We start from the raw sequence: 26,665 nt of genomic DNA, 5'->3' as shown, positions 1-26,665 counted from the left end.
TAAAAGCAACTTCTTTCCTTTGCAACAGCATGCATGCCATCTAAACAGCATTAGGCTATGATTCAGCTGGGAAAACATTTCTAGATGTCATGCATGCATTAATGCCATCATGGTCAGGAAACTACAACTCCTGCTTGCATCCAGAAACCTCAAGGAAAATAGCCTAAAGAGAAACATGCTATATTAAAGTAAATTGTGGATTAAACATGCCTATTTCATGTTTTTGATTCACCATAAATTGCAAAAAAATGTTTATCAACAATGCGATAAGATCCATCCAATTTTATTGACGTGAGCATCCTTCACTTGTCAGAGAATCTCTGTTGTTCCCGTTTGATTCTTGTCCTGAAACCTTATTTTCCCATACTACTTGTTTATGTCCAGCTTATGTTATGACACTTGCCGCCGCTTTACCCGGTTTAAATCCAATCTCAGGATGTTCCAGCTATGCATTACTGTCTACAGGGGCAACTTCATCAACCTGATGCATCCGCTGGAACAAAAAAAACATCATATATTGGCCCTCACTTATTGAACTGGAATACAGAGGACAAGTTAGTTTCCTCAGGTATAACCAATCATAGAAAGTGCTTAGTTAAAAGCTGGTTTAGCAGTTCTGATGTTGGGGTTCCCGCTGACCAGTAGGGAGTTTGTTGGTTCTTTCTTGATTTGGGTTTGTTGATCTTCACAAGACTCATACATGCATGCTGTATATACACGGTCTTTCTTTATATCTTTTGCCATGGCTACCCTTCTTGCATTATCCTAAGAAAGGCAACTTGCCTTTTTAGCACTGACCTATTGTTACCCATGGCTATGGAAATAAAGCTGATATCACAGAACATTAGAGGTCTCAATTGCACATTTAAAAAGCCTGTTATGTTTGAATTCCTTAGATCCTGTAGTTCCCACCTTCTGTTCATAAAAAAAAAAAAAAACACTTGGTAGAAAAAAAAAATACTTTCTCTTCAGAAGCCCTGGATTCAAAAAGATTTTCATGACACATATTCTGGCTATGTAAGAGGGGTATCCATTTTACTAAACAAATCATTACTGCGCAGTGTCACACAAATAGTAAGTGACCCTGAAAGGAAATACATTGCTTTTGTATTATAAATCAGAGCACAGACATATGCTTTTGTAAACAACTATGTACCCTTGGTTTTTCATCATATCCACCTATAGACACTGTCTAAAAAACTGGTTTAATATCAACCATCTAAGATATTTACAGTTGGGAACTTCAAAAACATTTTAGATGCATCCTTGAATATATCTAATCCCTTCTGACCTGGGTTGAGGCAGTGAAGCTGAGGGAACATTGGAGGTGGAAACATCCTGACAAGCAAGCTTAATACTTATCCACTACCCACAGATCAACTCCCACAATATAATAGCATTCTGTAATAGGGGTGCTTTGGCTTCAATCCACAATGCTGCCCATCTCCCTGTAGGTTTGCCAGATAATTTCCCACTGTTGGAGACTTTCAGTAAAACTGAACCACTGTTGTAGACTTTCACTACTACTACAGGTTCAGAAGCTATTTTCTAGGAATTCTAGACCTTTTAAAAAAAATCCATATGCCCCTATCAAACACTATAACTTTGTCCAGACGCCGGTGTCCCCATCAGCAGTGTCCCCATCAGCAGTGTCTCCATCATCAGTGTCCCCATCAGCAGTGTCCCCATCAGCAGTGTCCCCAGTAATGTTCCCATCAGCACAGCAATGTAACAATCTCCCCTGTAGTGTGCTTATCAGCGTTGTGCAACACAATAACATGATCAGCCTCTGACCTCCGTACTAGATGACTTCTGGTCTTCTGCAGCTACCGTCTCCGAGGCGCGACACCTCCCCTCTTCCCGACCGCTGTTTGAAGTTGCGATCCCACGAGTGACGTCACAGGTGCGGAACCTCCCATCTTCCCGCCCGCTGTTTGAAGTTACGAGCCTTCCATGAGTGATGTCACAGGCGCGGCACCTCCCCTCTTCCTGCCCGCTATTTGAATTAACGATCCTTCCACGAGTGTAGCAGCGGGCAGGAAGAGGGGAGGTGCCGCGCCTGTGATGTCACTTGTGGGATCGCAACTTCAAACAGAGGGAGGGAAGAGGGGAGGTGCCGTGCCTCTGACGTTACTCGTGGATCGCAACTTCAAACAGCGGGCCGGATGTGGCCTGCGGGCCGGGGTTTGGAGACCCCTGGTTTAGATCAAAGCATATTCATGTGTTAGAATGGCCCAGTCAAAGTATAGACCTAAATACCACTGAGATTTTGTGGTAAGACTTGAAAAATTACTGTTCACAGATGCTCTCCATCCAATCTGACAGAGTTTAAACTATTTTGCAAAGAAGAATGGGCAAAAATTTCACTCTCAAGATGTGCAAAGCTGGTAGAAACATCCCAAAAAAGACTTGCAGCTGTAATTGCAGCAAAAGTGGCTCTACAAAGTTTTGACTCGGGGGGCTGAATACAAATGCACGCCATGCTTTTCACATTATATATATGTAAAAAATGTTGAAAACCAATTATCATTTTCCTTCCACTTCACAATTATGTGCCACTTTGTGTTGGTCTACCACATAAAATCCCAATGAAATACATTTACGTTTTTCGTTGTAACATGACAAAATGTGGAAAATTTCAAGGGGTATGAATACTTTTTCAAGGTACTATATGTATTAGGACACTCACCCATATGGATCCCTCTTAAATATTTCAAACAGTTTAAGTTTTATTTATTCTTATGAAGACCAGCTTGCCCTAGATTCCAACTTAAAACACTACAACGTCCATAGCTTCAGGGATGACTAGTGTGTCCTGACCTGCATAAATATTTTATTGCAGGACTGTTAACCCATGCTCACAACTGGCTGATATCTCCAAAAAAAAAACAATGCAGCTGTAAGCAGATGCTGCCTACTTGGAGTCATATATGGCCTTAAGACACCTACTACTCGGGTAGTGAAATTCCTATACCAACTTACTCTGACAATGAAAGCCACACTTAGTGCTTGAAAGCTTGATATTGCACAGTTATAAACCACACTGGTCCCTTAACACCTGGCTAAACCTTTCCCTATCATACTTCCAGTAAATTTCAGATCCTGCCGTATGAGTACCCAAATGAACCAGAGGGTACCCTTTCACTTCCTTTGAAATTATGGACTTCCAAATTCTTACCTGTGTTAAATATTTACAACTCTGACAAGCCTACCAGGCACAATTTGGCTCTACACAATTGGATCTTGCACTCGTCCCCTGAGAAGTGAATTACTAACCAAGCCATCTAGAAATGTTTGCATCCCACAATTTACATGGACTTGACTTGGACTGATGACTGAGAAGATATGTAGAACTACGCATTTTTATATCCCATGCTCTTAAGAACCCACAGACTTTATGCACTTATTTTGGGATTGTCCCCCAGTTCCAATGTTCTGGACTGCAATTCAAGATTTCACCCTTTCACTGACCATGTCACACATTTCCCTCAATTTTGAAACATGTATATTGGACTTAGTTTAGCTTCTAGCTAATACTAACTGCACGATAACTCTCTTGGGCCTTTTTTTTCTTCTATGCCCAGAAAGCTAAAGTTTGCTTTGCTGGAGGAACTCCCCCCTGTACAATCATGTTTATTATAGCTCTGCCCTTGCACAAGACCACCTATACATGCAGAGGCTGGCTACAAAAAAATCAATAGATTATTAAATGCTTGGCTTACCTCCAACACCACCATTTAACCCTATTTGTAAGAAATTACCCAATTACAATGGAAATTGACATAATCTCTTGAATAGGATCGATCTTTTCAACTTGCCTCATACCACTTAGGTGTAAAATTAACTTGTATATTTCAATCAGCCTTTATTATAAAAGATCAACCAGGTGGGTTGTCTAAGATGGTTGAATTGAATAAGAGCCCATTCACACAGGAGCAACACGACTTCCAGCACGACTTTGGAAGGCAACTTGGACACGACTTGAGTATGAATCATCAGGCAACTTACAAGGCAACTTCAAGTTGCCTCCAGGGATGTACAAGGCAACTTCAAGTCGCCTCCAGGACAGAAGGCTTTCCAGTGGCCAATCAAACAACAATCAGCTCTGTGGGAGGGAGGGGGGAGTGAGGGGTTTGCCTGAGAAATGTATGTTCTCTTTCTGTACAGTATTGTTGCTTCAGTTAAGACAGTGATCTGACTTCTGAGGCAACTTCCATTGAAATCAATTGGTACAAGTTGCCTACAAGTCGCCTAGAAGTTGGATTGAAGTGGTACAGGAACCTTTTTTGAAGTCGGAGCGACTGCAGTAGTGTGCATTAAGACAGCTCCATTCACTTACATTGATTTTCTCATGCAGCGCGACTTGAGGCGACTTGAAGTCGGATCCAGAGTTGTCTTCCTTGTGTGAATGGTACTAAAGGTACATTCAGAACTGTAGTTGGGTAGTTTGGCAAAGCTGCATATTAGTTTGTTAGTAGTTCTTTCTGATATTGGGTCCCACACCTTTCCCCTTTGTACATCTGTAGAAAGATGACTGTGATGGACTAATTTCGAAAAGTTGGTATTGTGACTTTTTCTGTATTTTATGGATTTAGGATATGCCCCTAAATACTGTGCTTTGTAACCTTTTTGAGTGCAAAATAAATTAAAAAAAAGAACCCGAAAAGGGGTCCATGTCTATAGACATATTGCTAACCCTCCCAACCTGTTTTGGCACCTCAGAATGAAGAAGTTACAATTCCCACATACTTTTGTTGGATAGGTCCCAACCTGCAACCTCATTGCTAACAAGTATTGCTTCTGTGCTTGCTGACGATTTTTATAATGTGTATCATTAGCCTTTAAAGCAAAGAAAAATGTTCAGACTAGGAGTGATCATTACTTTCCTGGCTTGAAGCTTCACTATTTTGACTAAATGCAATGGAATCAGTGGGGAAGGTGAAGTTTTCTAGAGGTTTTTAGGGGTTAAATTGGTGACTGATGGTAAGGGAATCTTCTTTCAACTATCCTGCACTGTAAAAAAAAAACATTAAAGTAACAGTACATAAATATAATCAAATGCAAAAAAAATAAAAATAAAATAATATTAGAAGAATTCATTAAGGTAGAAAAAAAAACCTGAACCTTTAAAACCACATTAAAGGGGGTTTCCACCCATTTTTTAAGTTTATTAAAAGTCAGCAGCTACAAAAAGTGTAGCTGCTGGCTTTTAATAAACTGACACTTACCTGCTCCACGTTTCAGCGACGCACCGGCCGGGGCACCGCTCCTCACCCCCCTTCCCCGGCCGGCGTCTTCATTGTCACTGTGGGCACCCGGCCGTGACAGCTTTCGGCTTCACGGCCGGGCACCCACTGCGCATGCGCAAGCGGCACTGCGCATGCACGCGCGGCGCGGCCCGGCGCTGTTTGATTGGACAGGCGATCGCCTAGGACCTGTCATGTGTCCTAGGCGATCGCCTACAGGGAGGGGCTGCCAAGAGGCGATATGACGTATCGCCTTTGCAGCCCCTCGGCGGAAGGAGGAAGTGGGACAGGAAGTCCCCTTCTCCTGAAGCCCCCACTCCCCCCCCAAAAAAATTACATGCCAAATGTGGCATGTAAGGGGGCGAGGAGTGGGTTAAGCGGAGGTCAATTTTGAGGGTGGAACTCCTCTTTAAGCAGATTTCAGTAAAGCAGCTAATTGAACTCTAATCAGCAGCTCAAACCAATTTAGCCAAATTCATTCTGCTGCCCAAATCACAGTTGTGAGTAAAAGATTGTTAATAATTTCTGGGAATGACTCTCATCCTGTTGATGAAACCAGCGTTACACATACAGTGTCACATACGTGGGCTTTTTTCTGAGGTGTTGCAAGTACACTATATTGCCTTTAAATGCACATGAACTATAATGGTATCTCAGTCTTAGTCTGTATGGGTCAATGTTGAGTTTTCCCACCCTTTGCAGTTATAACAGCTTCTAATTCATCCCAAAGATGTTCTATCGGTTTGAAGTCAGGACTCTGTGCAGGCCAGTCAAGTTCCTCTACCCCAAATTCGCTTATACATGTCTTTATGGACCATGCTTTGAGCATCGGTGGGCAGTCATGTTGGAACAGAAAGGGGCCACCCCCAAATTTGGGAGCACAAAATTGTCCAAAATGTCTTGATATGCTGACATCTTAAGGCCGCGTACAGATGATCAGTCCATCCGATGAGAACGGTCTGAAGGACCGTTGTCATCGGTTAACCGATGAAGCTGACTGATGGTCTGATGTGCCTACACACCATCAGTTAAAAAAACGATCGAGTCCAACGTGGTGACGTAAGACACAACGACGTGCAGAGAAAAATGAAGTTCAATGCTTCCACTTGATTCTGAGCATGCGCAGGTTTTTAACTGATGCTTTTGCATACTAACCATCAGTTTTGACCTATCGGTTAGGCGTCCATCGGTTCAATTTTAAAACAAGTTCTACAATTTTTGACCGAAGGATAACTGACCGATGGGGCCCACACACGATCGGTTTGGACCGTTGAAAAGGTCCTTCAGTCCATTTTCATCGTTTTGGCCTGACCGTGTGTACGCGGCCTAAGAGTTTTCTTCACTGAAAATAAGGGGCCAAGCCCAACCCCTTCACCGAATGATTTGGACCAGTGAACAAAGCAAGGTCCATAAAGACATAGATGAGCGAGTCCTGACCTCAACCTGATAGAACACCTTTGGGATGAATTAGAGCCAGACCTTTTCATCTAACATCAGTGCCTGACCTCACAAATGTGCTTATGGAAGAATGATCAAACATTCCCATAGACACACTCCTGAACCTTGTGGACAGCCTTCCCAGAAGAGTTGAAGCTGTTAGGCCCCTTTCACATGGACGGATAGAATGGTGCTTTAAGCTGCAGATTTTCTAGTTTTCTAACACAGCTAAAAGCACACAATGCTTTCCTATGGCCCCATTCACACACATCGTTTAGCTTTACATGTGGTTGGTGCGAATAGAAAAAATAGAATTGAATGCGTCCAGGTGCGATGTAGCGCAGCTATATGCACATAACCGCAGGTAATTGCAGTCTTTTTTGTCAACTGCAGATAGCAGCGTGAGAAGAAAAAAAACACCAACAGGAAGCACATCATAATCAAAAAAATAAAAAGGGTTGCTATGGGAATGACTACCGCAGCTAAACGCGGCCGTATGTAATCGCAAGTAATTGCATGTAATCGCAATGTACAAATGCAGCTAAATCGCAGTGCCTGGAGCCTTGAATTTCACAAAACATTTTACATGCTTTTAACTGCAACAAAACAGCCATCCGTGTGAAAGGGGCCTTATAGTGGCAAAGAATGGGCAGCTCAATATTGAACCCTACGAACTAAGACAGGGATGCCATTAAAATTCTTGTGCATGTAAAGGTGAGCATCCCAATACTTTTTGACAATATAATGTATGTGCTCCCCTGTTTGTACTGGATGTGCATTCAATACTGCTCTAAGCACAGAAACTGAGCTGTCACCGACAACTGAGAGTGGAAAGGACCGGCTCCCAATCATATGATTCCTGTGATAGCCTATGATTGGCTATCACTCTGTATAACCTGCGACTCTACTTTCTTTCTCCTCTGAATGGAGAAAGAGATACATTTTATATTTTTTCATCTAGCCAGAGGAGAAGAATGTCTGTGTATAAAATAAATAAATAAATGAATAAAGCTGGCTAGTTTAGAGCTTAATCTAGTTTTGTGGTCAGGGTCAGTGTGTTTTAGGTAAGATTAAAAAAAAGTCACTATAGTTTGTGGAATCACTAGTAGCTTTGCTGCTCTAAACTTGCCTCTTTCCCTGTACCTCGAGCATTCATTGGGTGCATGCCCAGGAGCCCATCCCTAGGTGTTCTGCTTGCCAAATAGAATTGAATGGGCCGCACACTGATGCCATTACCAATGTTTTTCTTTGGTAATAAAAAATAAGGAGATATTTATTAACATTTGCCACCAAATGAAAATCCAATATGTCCTGAACAAAACACGGTATAATTCATTTGGTTATATTATGTAGTTGCAATGATACAATAAATGCAGATTTTACTGACACATGCCAAAGTTGCAAAACTGCATTCAGGTGTTAAAACATGATTCAATTTACACCTTGGTCATAATCATGAATAACAACAATATTAGTTATCAAACATGATAACTAACATCATCACAAACATCATATAAATTTTCCGCAAGTTTATTAAACAAATGGTTTAGACCGCTTTCACACTGGAGCGGTTTGCAGGCACTATTGCGCTAAAAATAGCACCTGCAAACCGACCCTAAACAGCCGCTGCTGTCTCTCCAGTGTGAAAGCCCTCATGCGCTAGCAGGAAGGTAAAAAAATTCCTGCTAGCTGCATCTTTGGAGCGGTGAAGGAGTGGTGTGTATACCGCTCCTGCCCATTGAAATCAATGGGACACCACAGCTTTTTCGCTGGCAATGCGCCTCTGCAGAGGCTGATTGCGGGCGGTTTTACCCTTTCTCAGGCCTCACACGACCGAGTTTCTCGCAAAAAAACAGCAAGAACCTGCTGGGAGATATTTTTTTGCTGAGGAAACCGGTCGTGTGTACATATTCATCTAGGAAACTGTCGAGAACCTCGACGAGCCAAAAAGAGAGCAAGTTCTCTATTTTCTCGACGGGAGTCTGATTTGGCTCGTCGAGTTTCTGGTCGGGCTGGTTTTCAACGAGAAACTCAGACGTCTGTATGCTAAGAAACCCACGCTTGCTCAGATTAAAGTATGAGACGGGAGTAAAAGTAGCATTTGTAATGGAGGTAACACATTTTTAAAGCTATAACAGACTGAAAAGTGCAAATGTCTCTTACCAAACTTTTATTTAACACGCAAACACATGAAATTAGCAAAAGCAGCCCCAAGAGTTTAGCCAGTGGAATCGAACTTCCCCTGCCGTTGTATGTGTTGTATGTCACCGCGTTTGAGAACGAGGAGATTTTGGCTTGACTGTGTGTACGCAAAGCAAGCTTCTCGAGTTCCTCAACAAGCCTAACAAGGAACTCGACGAGGAACTCGATGTGTTTCGCCCATCGAGTTTCTCGGTCGTGTGTACGAGGCCTCAGCTGCTAGCAGGGGGTAAAACCGCCCCGCTATCGGCCGAATAGCGCAGCTCAATTAGCGGTAAAGCGCCACCGCACCTGCCGCCCCAGTGTGAAAGGGGCTTTAAAGCAGAACTAAACCCATCAATTTAGCAAAAAACTGTTACATTCACGGCACATGCTGCAACATTGCTCTCAACCAAACTGTCAAACCATTAAATGGCTGGTGTCATAGCTGATCACATGTTCAGCATAATGGCAGTTGAAGATCAAACAGAGGCCAAGATGGCAGCTTCCTTTGCTGAAAAAGATACAAAGGTTTAGTTCCATTTTAAATAACCTCTCTTTATTGATAGTTACTGTAACGGAACGTCCCACACTCCGCTTGAGTTCTTCCGTCATATACCACTTCCTATCAGTCTGGATATAGATATCAGATATTCCAGCTGCTCTCAAGCACACAACGAGACAAGACTTGTTTGTCTGCTGAACATGGAGTGTTTATTAGAACCAATAATACAACCTTATATACAGTTTAAAGAGGAGGTAACCAGAACATAAATTAACATGATCTAGTTAACTAATCATTTACCCAGACTAGGCGACTCATAGATATGACATTTCAGGGTAGACATCCCATCTCCTCGCTCACCTGCTATACAATACACATTATCATAAGTGTAAACACAGGACATCTTCACACAATAGCAGGGTCAATTAGCACAGAGAACAGACAGATGGCTGGAGGTGAGGGCATTAGCATCTCCTTACACTGTATGTCCCAACAGTATGAATCAGTCACTCTAATGGCATAAACAGGGTCCCAGGCATACAGCTCACCATTCCCCCAAATGCCAGGGCCCATGATCGCAAGGCAAGAGGCTAGCATTCAGTCCCCTCCAAAAGCCTCTGTCCCAGGTGAGTCTGTCACAGTTACCTCAACCAAACATTTTCTGTACATGCAGTTCAGACTATTTTGGCCCATTCTTATATAAAAATAAATCCTCAGTTTGTGTATATTTTTTGGAAGACCTTGTTTGAATAAACTATTTCAGGACATACCGCAGCATTTCAGGAAACTTGAAGTCTCCTGACCTTGACATTTGGAAAAAACACAGAATTAATTCTGTCAGAGCCATGTTATTGATTAACTCTTGTTCTCTTGGGTTATTGTCATGGTGCATGACAGAACTTGTTATGAGGTTTATATGACAGACCATCGGAGTTTAGATATAGAACATGTCCTGTTATCCAGCTTGGCAGCACCACACTATTTCAATTTCCACACCAAGCTTCACTGTTGGAATCAGATTTTATTGTTATGATTTGTTTTCTATAAGCATAATACTGGACTAATTTACCAGAATTTTTAAACTGTTTCTCACCTTTCCACAAAACATCAAAGTAGTACTGTGGAACAATTGAGTATTCCTGAGCTCTTTAGGAGAAAAGTGGCTTTTTCAGAATGAGCATTCTATTGACCTCACTCTTATGCAGAGATTTCCTTATCCTAAGGACATAAAAACAGAAATTGTCAACTGCAAGAAATACTTTTTTTTGTACCTCATATAAGATTGTATAATGTGCCCTTTGCACTGATTTTTGTAGTAGGCCCACGCCTAGAAGTAGGGGCAATGGTACTGGTTTCTTCTTTTGTAAACTATCTGCTACACTATGGACAGAAGGAAGTACATATCTTTGGAAATTATTTTGCAGTCTTATGATTGTTAATGGGTCTTCTGTGGTTTTCTAAATAATTGGCCCACTTTTCATTTCTATAGAATCTTGCTTTAAAAACAGATAATCAAACTAGGGTAAACCGGTACACATCAGTAATTTTCCTGATTTTCTTTTTCATGACTGAAGCCCCGTACACACGACCAGTTTCCTCGGCAGAATTCAGCTTCCGACCGAGTTTCTGGCTGAATTCTGCCGAGAAACCCGGCCGTGTGTACAATTTCGCCGAGGAAGCCGACGAGGAGCTCGACGAGGAAATAGAGAACATGTTCTCTATTTCCTCGTTGTTCTATGGGAGCTCTCGGCCCGCCGAGCTCCTCGGCGGCTTCAGGGCTGAACTGGCCGAAGAACTCGATGTGTTTGGCACGTCGACTTCCTCGGCCGTGTGTACGGGGCCTGAAAGAAAATGAAAAGCATAAGGGCCTTTCCTGAATGATACTAGTATAATGCGATCGGTTTTCGTGACAGGAAAAGTGCGATGTGAGGTTTTTGTCAGAAAAAACGACTCACACTTTTTCTGTCAGTTTTCCTGCCAAGAAAAGATTGAGAGCAGTATCATGACAGGAAAAAGTCCTATCGCGATCGTCTGTATGCAATTACGACACGCAAAAAAAAAACGTGCATGCTCAGAATCAAGCAGAAGAGCTTAACTGCCTATTGAACTTCATTGATCTCGGCTCATCGTACGTGTTGTACGTCACCGCGTGCTTGACGTTCGGAATTTCAGCCAAGATTAGTGTGACCATGTGTATGCAAGACAAATTTCAGCCATTTTCCTGCTGAAAAAAAAAACGTGGTTTTCTTGTCGGAAATCACGATTGTGTGTACGAGGCATAAGGGCCTGTGTTGTTTTTAACAGAACACCTGATTGGGACACATGACTCTTTTCAAGTTGTCATTATTATTTACAGACATGTTCACATATTTTTTATCTGCAAAACTTTTATTGATTTTTTACTGCAGACTTTTTAATGCCAGTGGCATATGTGTTCTTTAAAGATATGTAAATCCTTGTTTGTACTCATTAAATAATACTGTCCTTAATAATGTAATTATTGATTTATTATAATTATAACATTATATTGTTATTTAGATAATGACCAGGTTCACCCAGATAATTCCTTAGATTTCTTAGACTTTTTCTCACAACTATACATGAGCCATGTTGTCAATGGGTATTGTAGTGTAATAATATCATAAAAGTATTTGCTTAAAGGAGCAAAGGTGCAGTAGTGGTGGAGAAAAGAGGTAGAGCAACTGGTCTTCTAAACATATATACTAAGCCTCTGAATGTTAGATTAAGGCAGGCTAAATGCTGTTGCAATCACCATTTAGGTGGAAACAGTGGAATTAATTTTAATTAATTCATTTAAGGAAAAGAGACTTACCAAAGTAAATGATCACTGAGCTTAATAAATTAGAAAGAGCTGTATTTTGTTTAAAAAAAGAAAAAGCTGTGTTTACTTCCCTCAACCAATCATGCTAATAAAAATTCTGTTTTTTTTTTAACTTCCCTTGCATGTTATTGGTTATTCAGTGTGAACACAGGTCCTACTCCTTTTAGTAAATCAATCCCAGTGTGGACATCAAATGTCTGGCGCCAAATAGTCAGGTAAATAAAAAAAGCAATACTGTGCTGTACTGGTCCCCAATTATTAAAGGGTCTTTGTTACCCTATAACACACCCAAAGTCATTATTTTGGACACCTTAATAAATGAACACATAAATAATGATTTTTTCCCCCCCAAACTAATAAAAGATAACATAAAAGCTCTTTTTTTTTAATTATTATTAAAAACACAATTTGCAAATATTACCTTTTACAGGATGCAATGAAAATGATACAGATTTGGACAGAGACCAGTCATACCCTCCATCTCAAAAGACAAAACGTATGCGTACCTCTTTTAAACATCACCAGCTCCGCACCATGAAGTCATACTTTGCCATAAACCACAATCCAGATGCAAAGGATCTGAAGCAACTGGCTCAGAAAACAGGATTAACCAAAAGGGTCCTACAGGTGAGGAACTGTTTTGTGCTTTTGAAAATTCCAGAGATATAAACCCTATGTTTTATTCAGAACACATTATAGGATTTATATCTGTTTTTTAATCTTGACATTTCCCAACTGAATGGGTCTGGACTAATGTTCGTCTGTTGACTACTTCAGCAAGGAAAAGTCACTAGATATAACATTTACAGCTGTAGACAATAGGAACAGTCACAGTAACTATAATGTCAAGCAGATGTAGGAGGGTCATTTTGCTTAGTTGATTTTATGCTTTCAAAAGAAGCATCATACATAACTGTTTAAAAAACTACATAGATTCACAGCCCAAATGACCAAACTTTGCCAAGTTCAATAGATTACCAATGGCTATAAACCTGGAAAACTTTGCACTTACCAATGTAAGTGCAGTATTTAAAGTAGTATTGAACCCAAAAGCAACAATTTATTATATTGCAGTTTACCATTTCTTATATGTGATGGCAGCATTTATTTCCCTTTTTAGGCTTTCTTTTTTCTATTTTCAACTGGTAATCCAGCCAAACCATCTGTTATTTTTCATAGCACAAACTCTCCAGCAGAATGTATCAGTTACATGGATGAGACAAACTATTTAACACCGGCAGGAGTGAATACAATGATAAGCTTTTTTTTATTCATGCAAAACATTTTGCCTAAAAGAAATCAAACTGTTTGTTGTAACTGATTATAAAAGCTGAAGTTTGGCTTCAATTTGTTAGTGGTTCTAAATCTGCTTCAATAGGGCAGAAGGAATCCATAAGCAGCACATGAAAGCAGACCCATGTGAAGGAATGAATGGCATGAATGGCAGCCTCAGCCCCGGCTCCAACCAGGCCACACCCCCAACGTTTTTTGCTCCGCCTCTCTGAGCTTAATCATCTGGATGGGAGACAAAATCTAAATCCAACTCTGCTAATATATTTAACACTAACACCCCCCCCCCAGGCCGACAATACTGATGTCTGCTGTGCTTCCTGTATTCATTCCTCCAGAGTTGTGTCTCACTAATACAGGAAGTGTGTTACTGGCCAGATGAGCAGGTGAAAACAGAGGAGAAAAGGTAAAAGAAAAGAAAACTGATGCAGCCACCACATCTAATGATTGGTAAGCTGCAATATAATACATTTTTGGTCTTGGGTTTAATACCACTTTAAACACTACAGTGAAATATTATGTTATTTTATTAAACACGGCATTTACTTTCAATTACAGTTCAGTCTAGCAGTAGACGTACACTTGGGAAAATGTCTTACAAATGTAAAAGCCTTTTACTAGTATGAAACATTATTTTATTTTTTCTAAAATACCAGTCCTATCGACACAACAGCTTCAATCACTGAGTACAGGTGATAAATAGCATTTAAATCAAGCTATGTCACACTGCAGTGTTTTCATGCATTATATGGCCCTTTAACTTTATCGCTGTCTCACATGATTTAAAGGCAAATTCCCCGTGAGCCTATATTATTTATTAACTAAGCTTTTTTTATGAGATACCTCCACTCTTTAAAGGCTAGCTGATAGTCTAGCTGGAAGCACTATCACTGATTTTTAGTTAGTTTCATATACATCTTAGAAAGGTAGCCCATCACAAAATATAAAGAAATGTAGTTATACCCTAAAGGGTACAGAAGTGTCTAGAATTTATAGTTTTAAGAATAACAACAGAATATGTTAACTGTATGAGTGTGATTGTTGGATGCAGTAGTTATCTTTTTGTAAAGTAAAAGTCTTTGAATAAGTAGGTAAAAAAAACACCCAGTAAAAAATCTGGGAAAGAAAGAAATAATCGGTAAAAGGAATGCCCTGGCATTGGTTTGCAGGTTTGGTTTCAAAACGCACGGGCGAAATTCAGAAGGAATCTTTTACGACATGAGAATGGGGGAGGCGATAAGGTTGAAGGTCCCTCTCTCAGCGCTCCAGCATCAACGGACAGTGCTGCACTAACGCCAACCGGTGCTGCATCCACATTATCAGACCTCACCAGCCCTTCCCTCAATGTGGGGGCCTCTGAAACTCCAAACATGGACAGTCATGAGTCTGGAAGCCCTTCTCAAACAACCCTCACCAATCTTTTTTAACAATTATGACTCTTTCTTGCTGTCTTTTCCCCCTTGCAATACTGTGCATTTTTATCCCGTTTTTAAGATATACTTACAGCATATTTTAGAAGAAGATGGATGAACACGACAGCCACCAAGAAAATTAGTTATACATTTAAAGCCTATGCTCTGTGCTATCCTTTGTTGCCTATAAATTTCTTAATCCACATCTGTTCACATGGATGGATATTGTATAGGGAGGAGGAAAGAGATGTGCAGACAAAATGCAAACCCATATTTATTGGTATGCTTAGTTGTTCATTGTTATAATTAATTCCATTCTTTACTCAGTGCTGGAAAGGGGTGCGGGGATGTTTTCCTACTCTGCAAAAAAAACATAAGCTCCAACCCTTATCTACTGAATGATCATTTTTTGATTCTCACTGTGATCTTTAAAGGCATATCCCCCAATAATTATATTACTCTGATTGCCCATATATTGCCACCACCACCACACTGATTTTATTTAATAGCTTGAAGCAGTCTAATTAAGAAAAAAATATATATATCTTGTTTTCAGCGACTGAAGATATAGTATTAACCTTGACTAAGGCATTAGAGTATACTGCCTCCAGTAAAGATATATGCCTTTTCCCTCTTTCTCCTCTCTGTAACTCTTAGACCTGCCTAATTATGATTCCAGTATCCACACATGTGCAGAGTAGCCATATTCTTCATATGCTCGTGTGCCCTATTGGCATGGACAGACTGATAAGTTAGGAAATACAATTTGTTACAGGTGTTCATTTTATTTTTCAGTGAAAACCAATAAAACTGAGGTAAGATTCAAATGTATACATCCTTGTAAGTGCCTCTAAGAATTTATATGTTACTTATTTCCATAACCTTGAAAAATATACTTGAAAAAACAAAAGAAATTGTTGTTTCTTTAGTTTTCCTTTAACAAAGCTACGCATTTTGGATGAGATTTGAAAAAAATATTCTGAAAGCATCAACGTTTCATCTCAGTTATGGGTGAATGATTATGGGATGAATAACCCACTGGCTGCTTTTGTGTTTTGACGATTCTAGTAAGAGCATTGCAACAACCTATATCTCAACTGCTCCACCACAATTTGGACACAGCCTAAATCAAATTAAATTATCTGTACCATAAAACAAAATTTGCAACAGAGAATAGGAGCTGTTGCCTGTCAATAAACAGTGAGTTGATTTAATATGGATCTTTAAATAAAAATTCTAAATGTAGAAAAAGATAGACTTTTTATTGTTGAAGACTCAGGCCTCGTACACACGACCAGTTTCCTCGGCAGAATTCAGCTTCCGACCGAGTTTCTGGCTGAATTCTGCCGAGGAAACTGGTCGTGTGTACACTTTCGGCCGAGGAAGCCGACGAGGAGCTCGGCGAGGAAATAGAGAACATGTTCTCTATTTCCTCGTTGTTCTATGGGAGCTCTCGTCCCGCCGAGCTCCTCGGCGGCTTCAGTGCTGAACTGGCCGAGGAACTCGATGTGTTTGGCACGTCGAGTTCCTCGGCCGTGTGTACGAGGCTTCAGAGACATACTATGTCACTTCTGCAATAAAGGAAAGAAGTTGGTGCCAGAGAAGGAGCTTGCAGACATGGTATCACTAAAGGGGAGGTGAGTATAGTCCAGCTCTAATTTGGAGTATAGGATGTTCGATTAGCAAAGTGAATTTTCACTTAGCTTAATGAATGAGGTGAAGCTGTGCTGAATTTGCATCCAATCATATGCAAGCAAAAATTATTTTTTGAAAAAAAATTCCCTGCATTTGACTGGATTTTTTTTTTTGCAAAGTGAATTTTTACCACAATCACTAAGCTAAATGTAAATTTCCTTTCAAAGTGAACATGCACTTTTCAAAGTAAACATGCTCTAATCCTATAGTAAATAAACCCAGTGTCTGATGGCTCTAAATGGTGAGCAGACCTAGAAACTTAAGGTAAGAGATACATATAATGGCCTAGTGGGTGATTCAACCTATGAACACCTACAAAAATAGAAATAGTTCTTATTAGACTTTAAGTTAAATTAAGTTATTCTCCCAGTCTCTTTTAAGTCTATGCTAGATTGTAGAAACCTACAAGAATTAAGCCTCACATAATTGTTAATTCCCTGCTTGGAAGCCAATTTCAACATTTGAATATTATTATTTATAAAAAAAATAGATGGGCGAACAGATCAGTGTAATTTGTTAATTAATGAAACAATTTGCAAACAACAATCCACATAGCCTCGGATAAAATCTCTTTTTACTGATTAAAATGAATGTATAGGTGCTGGTGGTACGCAAATATGCGGCCTCTTGGCGGGTGGGCCTTGACGCAGAGCGGCCACATATTTACGTACTAATTTGCAAACACAGCTGACACAGTCAATGACAGCCAACAGAAAGCTCCTGATCATTCTTGTGATCGGAAGCTTTTTGATCATGTGATCATGGTGACAGCCAGTCATATCATATGATCACAAACCCCCGCCCTGCCTCTCAGCATCTTAAACTTCTTAAAGGGCCGGGAGACGCCGGTGCAAAGGGGTTAAGGAACGTCAGCTGTGAGTAACACATGGACCCTAAGCACTTACTGTAAATACATAGAAACTGTGTATTACATATAACCAAACAGCCACATGTAAAAATCTGGATAGCTCCAGAATGTAATGGAAAGACCACTAAATGCTAAATAGAAGTCAAAGAAAAAGAAAAACAAGTGCTAAAGCAACACTGAAAAATATTTACAGAAAAGGTAGTGAAATATATTTTAAATAAAGCCACTGATTTAAAAAAACAATCATTTCTACAAACAGTTGACATGCTTTCTGTACATCTGTCATCCTACCATTGTCTATGGAAATACACAATAAGATAAACTTGTTATCTATAAAATTATTGACTCATAATTTTAAAGTGAACAAAACATAGAACAAGTGCTCATATATTTACCGTAGAACCCCTTCATTTGTCTCCATAGTGCAAGTGAGAGTGTCACCATGACCAAAGATGCAACTTCTAGACTCATGTCTATATTCAGGTTCACGTCACCTGTGTACGTAGTCTTAACCAGTACTGTGAACTCGATTTTTTGTAAGACCAAATAAAATGACAAAAGAAAAAGGATAGTTAAAACCTGAATCAATCAATTTTTACCAAATTTCAGTGGTTCACAGTGAAATTATGGAAATCACTAATTTGGGCAATAACAAGATATATGTGTATTCTATTAACTGTTGAAATACGTTTAGTGGTCTTTTCATTGCAGTGTATGTAAAAACTGAGATGTCCTATCTGAGGCTTTATTGTCATGGATTCATTGTAGACCTCTTGCTTACCCCCCTTTTCTGTGGCCAGCTTTTATTAAGACTACCACATCTACTATTCCAAATACAAATCAATTTACCAATATTGGAATAGTAACAAAACTATGTAAGAACATTTTTATTTTCTTTCTTTTTTCTTTAATTGCTGCTTGTCAAATGTTATTTGTTAGTTTCTCCAAAATAGTGGCATGTGTATATATTCTTTACCTTTGTGTATTTAAGTTATCCTATTTTTGAGATGTTAGGGACTTTTCTGAATATCTGAAAATAACTATGACAGTAATATTTTATTACAATGCATATTTAATTGTAAGAAACAATCATGATTGTATATGTAAAAAAATCAGATCATGTTCACTATTTTTTTCAGGTTAAATGGAAATAAGCAAAATATGATTCGTAGGAAAAATGTTTTGTGAAACATAAACTTTGTTTTCCATTACTTTACTTTGAATTTGATGATCAGATTGTACCATTTAAGTATTTCTAATATATACTATTTTTGTTACTTTTGTATAAAATATGTTGTGCAAATGGACACAAATTAATGTTTATATGTTGGGTTTAAAGTTGTCAAAAAATGTATCTCTCTTGTTGTTTTTATTGTATCTTGTGAAGGCTTTGCAAGCTGCTTTAAATGCACCACATTAACAGTCATTTTGCATTAATGTATTCAAATAGATTATTATCAACTGAATTTTCAATTGATAACATTTTAGGTTTGAAACATAAAAAACTTTTTTACATTTAAAACATTATATTTTATTTAAGTAAAAATAAAAACTGAAATAGTAATACATTTCCACTATCTTCCTCTAAGTATTTCCATTAAATATATATGTACAGGTTGAAAAACTGACAATCTTGAGCATAGTATTCTCATTTTCCTTTTGGAGATGGTGCTATTGAAACAAAAAACAGAATTAATCATCCAGGATACAATAATAATTACACAGAGATTTAAGCTTCAAGGTATATTAAAGTAAGATGATATCCATAGGCCTAATGATTGCATTGCCACTATCAAGCATTTTGAATTGAAGGCAAATGGCTTTAGCATTGGTGAATGTCATTTTTTATTCATTAAATGATTGTGTACCATTCTCTCTGTCCATGTTTTTGTTGACATAAAGAAACTTTTGCACATTAGATTATGTTAAGGGTTTGATAGAAAAAAGCCTATGAAGTAACATGCTGCACTATTAAGCAATGCCCGTTGTGAAACGCAAACAAATTTCAATCTTTGCTGGAACGTCGTACTTAATGTTGGACAAGAGGATGAACACTGTTGCAACAACAGTTATTACTGTGAGGTGGCCATTTTAAATTTGTAATGTGCTAGCCAGACATACATTATCACGGACTGTTATTTTTTAAGTCTATTGTTAATTTTAAAATCTGTACAGGATTAGGGAGAATGTGTCTGTACTCAAGAATGTGAATTCCTAAAATGCTGAGACTTAACAGAAATCTCTTTATTATTCTATTAAAAAAAACATTTCCGTGTTAAAAGCATGATCTCTGAATTATAGCTACTCAGGAAAGAAAAGAAATTGGTTATATTATTTACAGACAACATTTCCAAAGAATTGTATATTTATCTAAATTTCAAAATTACTTTCTAGCATTAGATTGGATTTGTGCATGGATGAAATAAGATCCAGATATTCATATGAAATGGCTTAAAATGCAAAAATGCAAATTTCATTGCTCAGGGCTTTTACAACAGTAGCATCACTGAAAGCTGACAACAATTTCTAATAACTTTTTTGTTTTTAAAATAAAGATGGGGAAATACAGTGATGAAGATGTGAACTATCTTTAATTGAGGAGCAAATTGCAATTAGTTAAAACAAACAAAAAAAAGAAGTTAAGTAATAAAAATAGTTTTTTGTTTTCATATGTAAATCCATTTAGTTAGGAGTCGAAAAGTGCGCAAACAGTTTGGCAGAGAAAGAAACGTAAACTATACCCAATAGTAAGTAGGCCTAAAGTAACTATTTTATCTCATTGAGATATGTCCTCTACACAGTAAAGAACATTACAAATCAAAGATGGCTGCTTCCATTGGTTAAATTATGTACATAAAAATGTCTTTCTTTTTTAGGCTATGTATTCACCCCAGTCTGTTTTCCTGCCTTTATAAAGACAAATTAATCCCCTTTAATGGGGTTAAATCTCAGTTTTTCAAGTGCCTTATTGTACTTTCAAGTACTTTGTGAAAATCAGGATGAATTTGTGTTGTTTGTTAAATTAACTGTTTCAGTTCCTTTTTGACAATTCAATAGTTTTGTACGGTTAATATAATTTCTGAATAAAAATATTACAGTGAAGGTTTTGATTTGTTTGAAATGAAGGTTGACATCAAAAACAACTAGTGAGTCTGATAAAAAGAATTACTCAACGTATATCTACATCTTCGTGTTTCAGTACAGTATGTGGTAGAGAAAAGATGTCCAAGTTTATTTTTTGTTTATTGAGAAATGCATTGTATAGAACAGTTCCCTTTGAGTATTTATGGACCAAACCTTTGTGAAAACCAATTAAATTTATGTGAATAAACTATTTTGCATTTAGTGGACTTTTATTTATATTTTGTTTTGCACTTTGGTCTTTGCTTTCAGAACGTATCCTAAAACAGCCTAAAGGTAATTTAAATTGCTAACAGCTTTTATTTTTTTTTACTGTTTATTTTTATGTTATAAAGAAGACACCTTAGTTTTTATTAAATAAGGACAGTTTGGGATGTCTATGTTCAGTGCTTGAAATAAAAAAAACTTAGGGGCGATGTGTATCACGTAATTAAACCATGCCTTCATTTGATGCCAGAAATAGTGCCATATTTTTTGTAAGAAATTACATTTGTGTGACAGAATAAAAAATGTTGAATTACTATGCTGGGGAACTTGAGGTATTATTTACCACATAGGGAAATTTTTTTGTGAAGAAACAGACATAGTTAAGAAAAAGGTATAGTATGATAGGATAAGCCTGCTTCATTTTCAGAGTTAATAATATATTCCATAACTGCATACAGAAAATGGCATCATATTGATACATTTCACCCCATGTGCAGAATATGCACTCCCGACTTTCTGCTGGTGTTTTTTGGTGAACTAACCCTGAAAAAAATATAAACGGTTTAACCTGAATGTTATTTTCATAAATTTTAATCATCAGAATGATTTTGAAAATAAATATAAATAAAAAATTTGCCTACTGGATGCTGCCATACATTTTGTGAAAATCCAATCCAAAAACATGAATACCTTCCATGTGTAAAAGAGGGGACATTTACATCTCTAAATGACTGCACATTCCAATACTGAGAATAAGACAGATGGATAGCTTTCTAATAAACAGCATTTCTGTTTACTACATATTTTACAGTACCTTTCACTTTTGGTAGCTTTCAGTTGGCAAAAGCAAAGATGGCAAAGACTTTACAGTCGAATACATATTACCACTTTAAATGAATGGGTGGAGTTTTTAAACAAGTTGCTTCTTTTTTTTCTTGGGTTTAGTTCCACCTCAAACAGCAGAAAGGTGAGTTTATGAAGACCAATAATCAGATAATAAATGCTTACCCCATTAGTGCCAGGTTGCTCTGTAGTTTAATACATTTTTGCTATGATTTTTTTCAGGGAGAACAATGTTCGGGGTTTAACAGCCATACAACCCGGCGTTTGAAAATTCCCTAAAGTATTTAAAGAAGGGGAAAGTTTGATCGGAAAGCCTACTGCAGTGAAGACAAAGACAAAATTAGCCAAAAATTAAATCAATATATATAGAACATTTATGTAATTTTTTTGAATGTTGAGAATTGTTTTTCTACCATATGTATAATTGGCTGATAAGATTTATATTGTTGTGCCCTACTATATATAGGAAAGGCATAATACGTATTATTCTATCAGTTGCATTTTCAATATTTTTAGGTTTATCTATAAAACCATAAAATGTATATATGCACAATGGAGCAACCTGGCATTAATGAATTGTATACAGTTTTGAATGCATTTTATGATTTGCCTGAGGTAAAGCACAATACTATCTTTAACATAAATGTTTTCTTAAAGTAAACTTTATACCATGCCTGCAAGACATATTCTTACAAAACATGTAATTCATCCACAATATATCAGTCTATTTCTGTTTCACAGTGGTTTAAAAGGGTCAGTCCCATGTAGTACCATTATTCCACATCATATTGGCCTTATTCATTAAATATTTCTTATTTTTTCAAGCAGTAACCCATTGCAATAAATCAGGATACATTCTGTGGAAACCAGATCAGGTTTAAAAACTGTCAGAATAGGTTTGTGTATTAATGTGTGTGTACCTAGCTACATGTATGCACACACACACACACTCATGAAAATTGGGATTGGTTACTTGTTAGTTTTTTAATAAACATGTTTTACCTTAGTTTTTACTATATGTTTAAGTGGAACCTTTGGGCTTCTTTTAATCTAGCCATTTTGATTAAAAATTGGTTTAAAAGGCCATTAAACATGATTGTATACTACATGGGGCAGGTCTTTAAACAGGAAAATAAATATGCATGATGCTTTAATATCCTTGTCTGTTCATGTGAGAACCTTTCCTTGATGTTTGCTGTAAAATAAACATGTTTTTCATGAATAAATTCAATTAACATAACATTTTGAATTACATTCATTAGATATGGAATTTCTAGATTAATTATGAATATCTGCTCATTTAAACACATCAAAAATTATGTTCCTTTTTACTTCATTATAAGTATGTTATATTTAATTTTTACTGTAATAACACTATAATAATTGGATAGTGTGGTCATGCAGACCTAAGTGAAAAAGGAAAATGTAGCACAAATTCATTATAAACATAAAAGTTTCTTAATAATGGTTAAATAAATTCTCACCAGGACTGGCTTTAGGTTACATGCTTAAGTGTAGTGGAATGGTTACTAAATTGAATATTAAAGTATATTAAGACAATGTAAAATGTGACCTAGAGGCCTAGGCTAAGACCACTCATTCCTATTCCTTTTTTTTTGTTTTACCAAACTCACACATGCATCTTTGTTTAAAGAATGTAAGGGGAACAAAGGGACACACACTGATCAACACCTACACCAGCAGGATGGTATAACCTATAACTATACTATGTCCTCATAGCCAGACAGTGTGGTATATTTCTACCTGAACCAGAGGATATTAGGCAACAAGAGGTGTGCTTTGTTGCCAGGCCTTACCATGTCACCAGAGTGTTACAATATTGCCAAGAGGTGTAATGACCAAAAGGTTTCATGTTCTTAGATGTATCATATTTAGTTATAGAAATGCCATGCTACCACAGGCTAGAGGGTTGTTACATTGCCAGTGGATTACCAGTCTTGGCAAATACCAAAAACATGCCATAGTATAGGAGAAGCATGCTATTATAAGTAGCCTGAAAGATTTTAGAAGTGACATAGGTGTTATGTTTTCAGATGAGTACCACATTACCATGGTGCCAAGACATAAAGTTTTTTGTAACAGTGGACAAAGGGTGCCATATTGCCAGAAGAGTAGCATGCAGTTACAGCAATGCCTTATCAGCAGATTCTGGGTGCTATGCAACCAGCAGGCACACAGCTATATTGTATGTGGAATACTATTTTGTAAGTAAAGGGCTAAGCTTTCAGAAGGTGCTAAGTAGTGGTAATACAGGTCTGCATTCCAGCTACAGGTGTTTTGTATATAGAAAAGATCTTTTTTTTTTCAAATGTGCTTGCAGTGCATAGCATAAGGCCTCGTACACACGCCCGTTTTCCTCGATAGAATCCATCAAGAAACTTGGTGGGAGAGCTTTTTTGCCAAGGAAAACGGTCGTGTGTACGTTTTTCATCGAGGAAACTGTCGAGGAACTCGACGAGGAAAAAAAAGTTCTCTTTTTCCTCGACGGGAGTCTCAATTTCCTTGTCGGGCTGGTTTTCGACGAGAAACATGATCGTGTGTATGCTAACAAACCCGCGCATGCTCAGAATAAAGTATGAGACGGGAGCGCACCTTCGGTAAAAGTAGCGTTTGTAATGGAGATAACTCATTTTTCACGATGTAACAGACTGAAAAGTGAAAATCGTCTCTTACCAAACTTTTACTTAACACGCAGTAACATAAGATTAGCAAAAGCAGCCCCAAGGGTTGTGCCAGTGGAATCGAACTTCCCCTGCCGTTGTATGTGTTGTATGTCACCGCGTTTGAGAATGAGGAGATTTGGTCTTGACCGTGTGTACGCAAAGAAAGCCTGTCAAGTTTCTCGACAAGCCTAACAAGGAACTTGTCGAGGAAAACGATGTGTCTTTTCCGACGAGTTGCTCGGTCGTGTGTACGAGGCCTCAGAGTTTTTTATGGTCTATTAACAATAATAAATTCCTGCAGGTGCTCAAAGTCATGAGATTATCACTGGTAGGCCAGGCAATGGTTGCACAAGTATAAAACATTATATAATCTTTACAAACACAAGTAAACAAACCTGCAGCAATCACTTTCAGCTTCTGTTTATCCAAAGTGAGACTGTAGCTTTACCAACCATTTTTTTGTTGCTGCTGTAAAATGCTGATAATCATTCAGTAGCTAAAATTTCAATTTTCAGAACTCCTACTACAGCATATCACTACATCATACAACTAGCAGCGTATATTCAAATGCACTCTGCTGAAGCATAGAACTGTATACAGAAAGTTATAGCATTGGCCAATAGAACATTTAATCACTTTCTGAAAAAAAAAATAGTACAGAAAAATAATTGTTTAGCCCACAATTCAAAAATACTTCTAATGTTTGCTGTTAAATATCAACCTTTAATATCAAGAAGACCACAATAAGAATGCTACAGGTAATTGAATGTCTAGTGCCATTTTGTAACTTGATCATAGACTTCATGATACTAAAATAGCCCAAATAAAAATTACCACACATACTGTACATTCTAGATGGCAATCAGCAGTATGTTATGCGAAAATATTCTCAAAAGTGTTTTGAGCTAAATAATACAATGTAGTAAAATATGGGATTTAGACTGGAATTACTGATCAGCAAACTAGACCAGCCAGATTGGCCTATATCCAAATCATGTATGACATAGGGCACGGGTGTTCAAACTTTTTTGAAAGAGGGCCAGATTTGATGAAGTGAACATGCGTGAGGGCCGACCATTTTGCCCGACATTCTTTGAACCATAACATTTCTATCAGTGTGTTCATCAAAGCACTAATACACCACCCAAAAATAATTCTCCTACCTTTGTGGCTGTGTGTGGTGAATATATATATATATATCTCCTCTTTGGCCCCCAACAAATCCTAGAGATCCGCTCAGGGTAAGGATGAGCTCAGGTTGTAGGAAAAAAAATATATTCTCTTCTTTATCCCCTGAAAAATCTGACCTTTATCTCTTCTGTGGCCCCCAAGCTCCACTCAGGGCAAGGATGAGCTTTTTTTTTATTAGATTAGAGAATATATATATATATATATATATATATATATATATATATATATATATATTAAAACCGATGAAAGTGATAAAAGCAAATTGCAAGTGGGGGCCATATAAAACCAGGCCGCGGGCCGCAACTGGCATGCGGGCCAGACTTTAGACATGCCTGGGGTCTTACTTTGAAGTGTTTACCTAAAGTGCATCTATATTCAAAACTTTTTTTTTTTTAGTTTTGTAATGAATAGGGAAATATTAGAACCCCTGGCTGATTTTAGTGCTATTGGGGGGCTTCACTAGAGAGATCTCCCTTTTACTTTCTGTTCTGAGGACAACATGTTACCAGACAGGAACTGAGGGACATTTTGCAATAGAGAAAGACAATACAGGCATACCCCACTTTTAAGTACACAATGGGGTTTATTTACTATCTGTAAAAAGTTGACAGAGATTCAACCATTCCACTACCCAATTTAAAAACTGGGGACAACCTTTTTACCAGACAGGAAGTAAAGGAATCTCTCTAACTTAGCCACTGGCTGCATTAGAACCTGACAGGAGTTTTAATTATTCCCCACACTGTCCAAAAGGAACAATGTGGCATGCATAGTGAATAATGGGCAAACATCTTCCCAGTCACTGGCACACTGACGCCCCCTTGATACACTCCCTTTCCAGATGGTCCCAACCAGATAATGCAGATTTTTTTAATGGTTCATACTAGATCACGCCCACTTTCTAGGTGGTCCTGCCCTAGCTATGCACCCAAGGTTGGTGGTATATACTATACAACATAGTGTATACATTGTAGCAGCATTCAAACCTATGTAATGTACAACACAGCATATGTAGCTCTCAGGATTGTATAGCATAAATAATGTAAAGAGTGCCCAACCAGTGGCCCGGGGCCACATGTGGCCCGCGGAGCCCTCTGATGTGGCCCGCGACCTCCTGCTCTGGGAT

At 38.1% G+C, this 26,665-nt stretch overlaps 1 protein-coding gene across 5 annotated transcripts in view; it reads left to right on the top strand.

Moving 5' to 3' along the window:
• The window catches only part of LHX9 (LIM homeobox 9), a 99,392-nt gene extending 76,485 nt beyond the window's left edge, over positions 1-22,907 (top strand). For 2 of the 5 annotated variants that reach the window (XM_040359880.1, XM_040359879.1), the window contains exons 5-6: positions 12,639-12,835; positions 21,887-22,907. In XM_040359880.1, coding sequence (XP_040215814.1) covers positions 12,639-12,835; positions 21,887-21,943 — 254 coding nt within the window. In that variant the 3' untranslated portion in view covers positions 21,944-22,907. Of the gene's footprint in view, positions 1-12,638; positions 12,836-14,667; positions 16,184-21,886 lie in introns of those variants that run through there. The other 3 variants (XM_040359876.1, XM_040359877.1, XM_040359878.1) reach the window with 2 other exon arrangements.
• The last annotated feature ends 3,758 nt before the right edge of the window (positions 22,908-26,665 follow it).

This window comes from Rana temporaria, chromosome 7, assembly GCF_905171775.1.
Source record: "Rana temporaria chromosome 7, aRanTem1.1, whole genome shotgun sequence".
NCBI lineage: Eukaryota > Metazoa > Chordata > Amphibia > Anura > Ranidae > Rana > Rana temporaria.
Note: the sequence above shows the minus strand (reverse complement) of the source record. Positions and strands in the feature narration are given on the sequence as shown.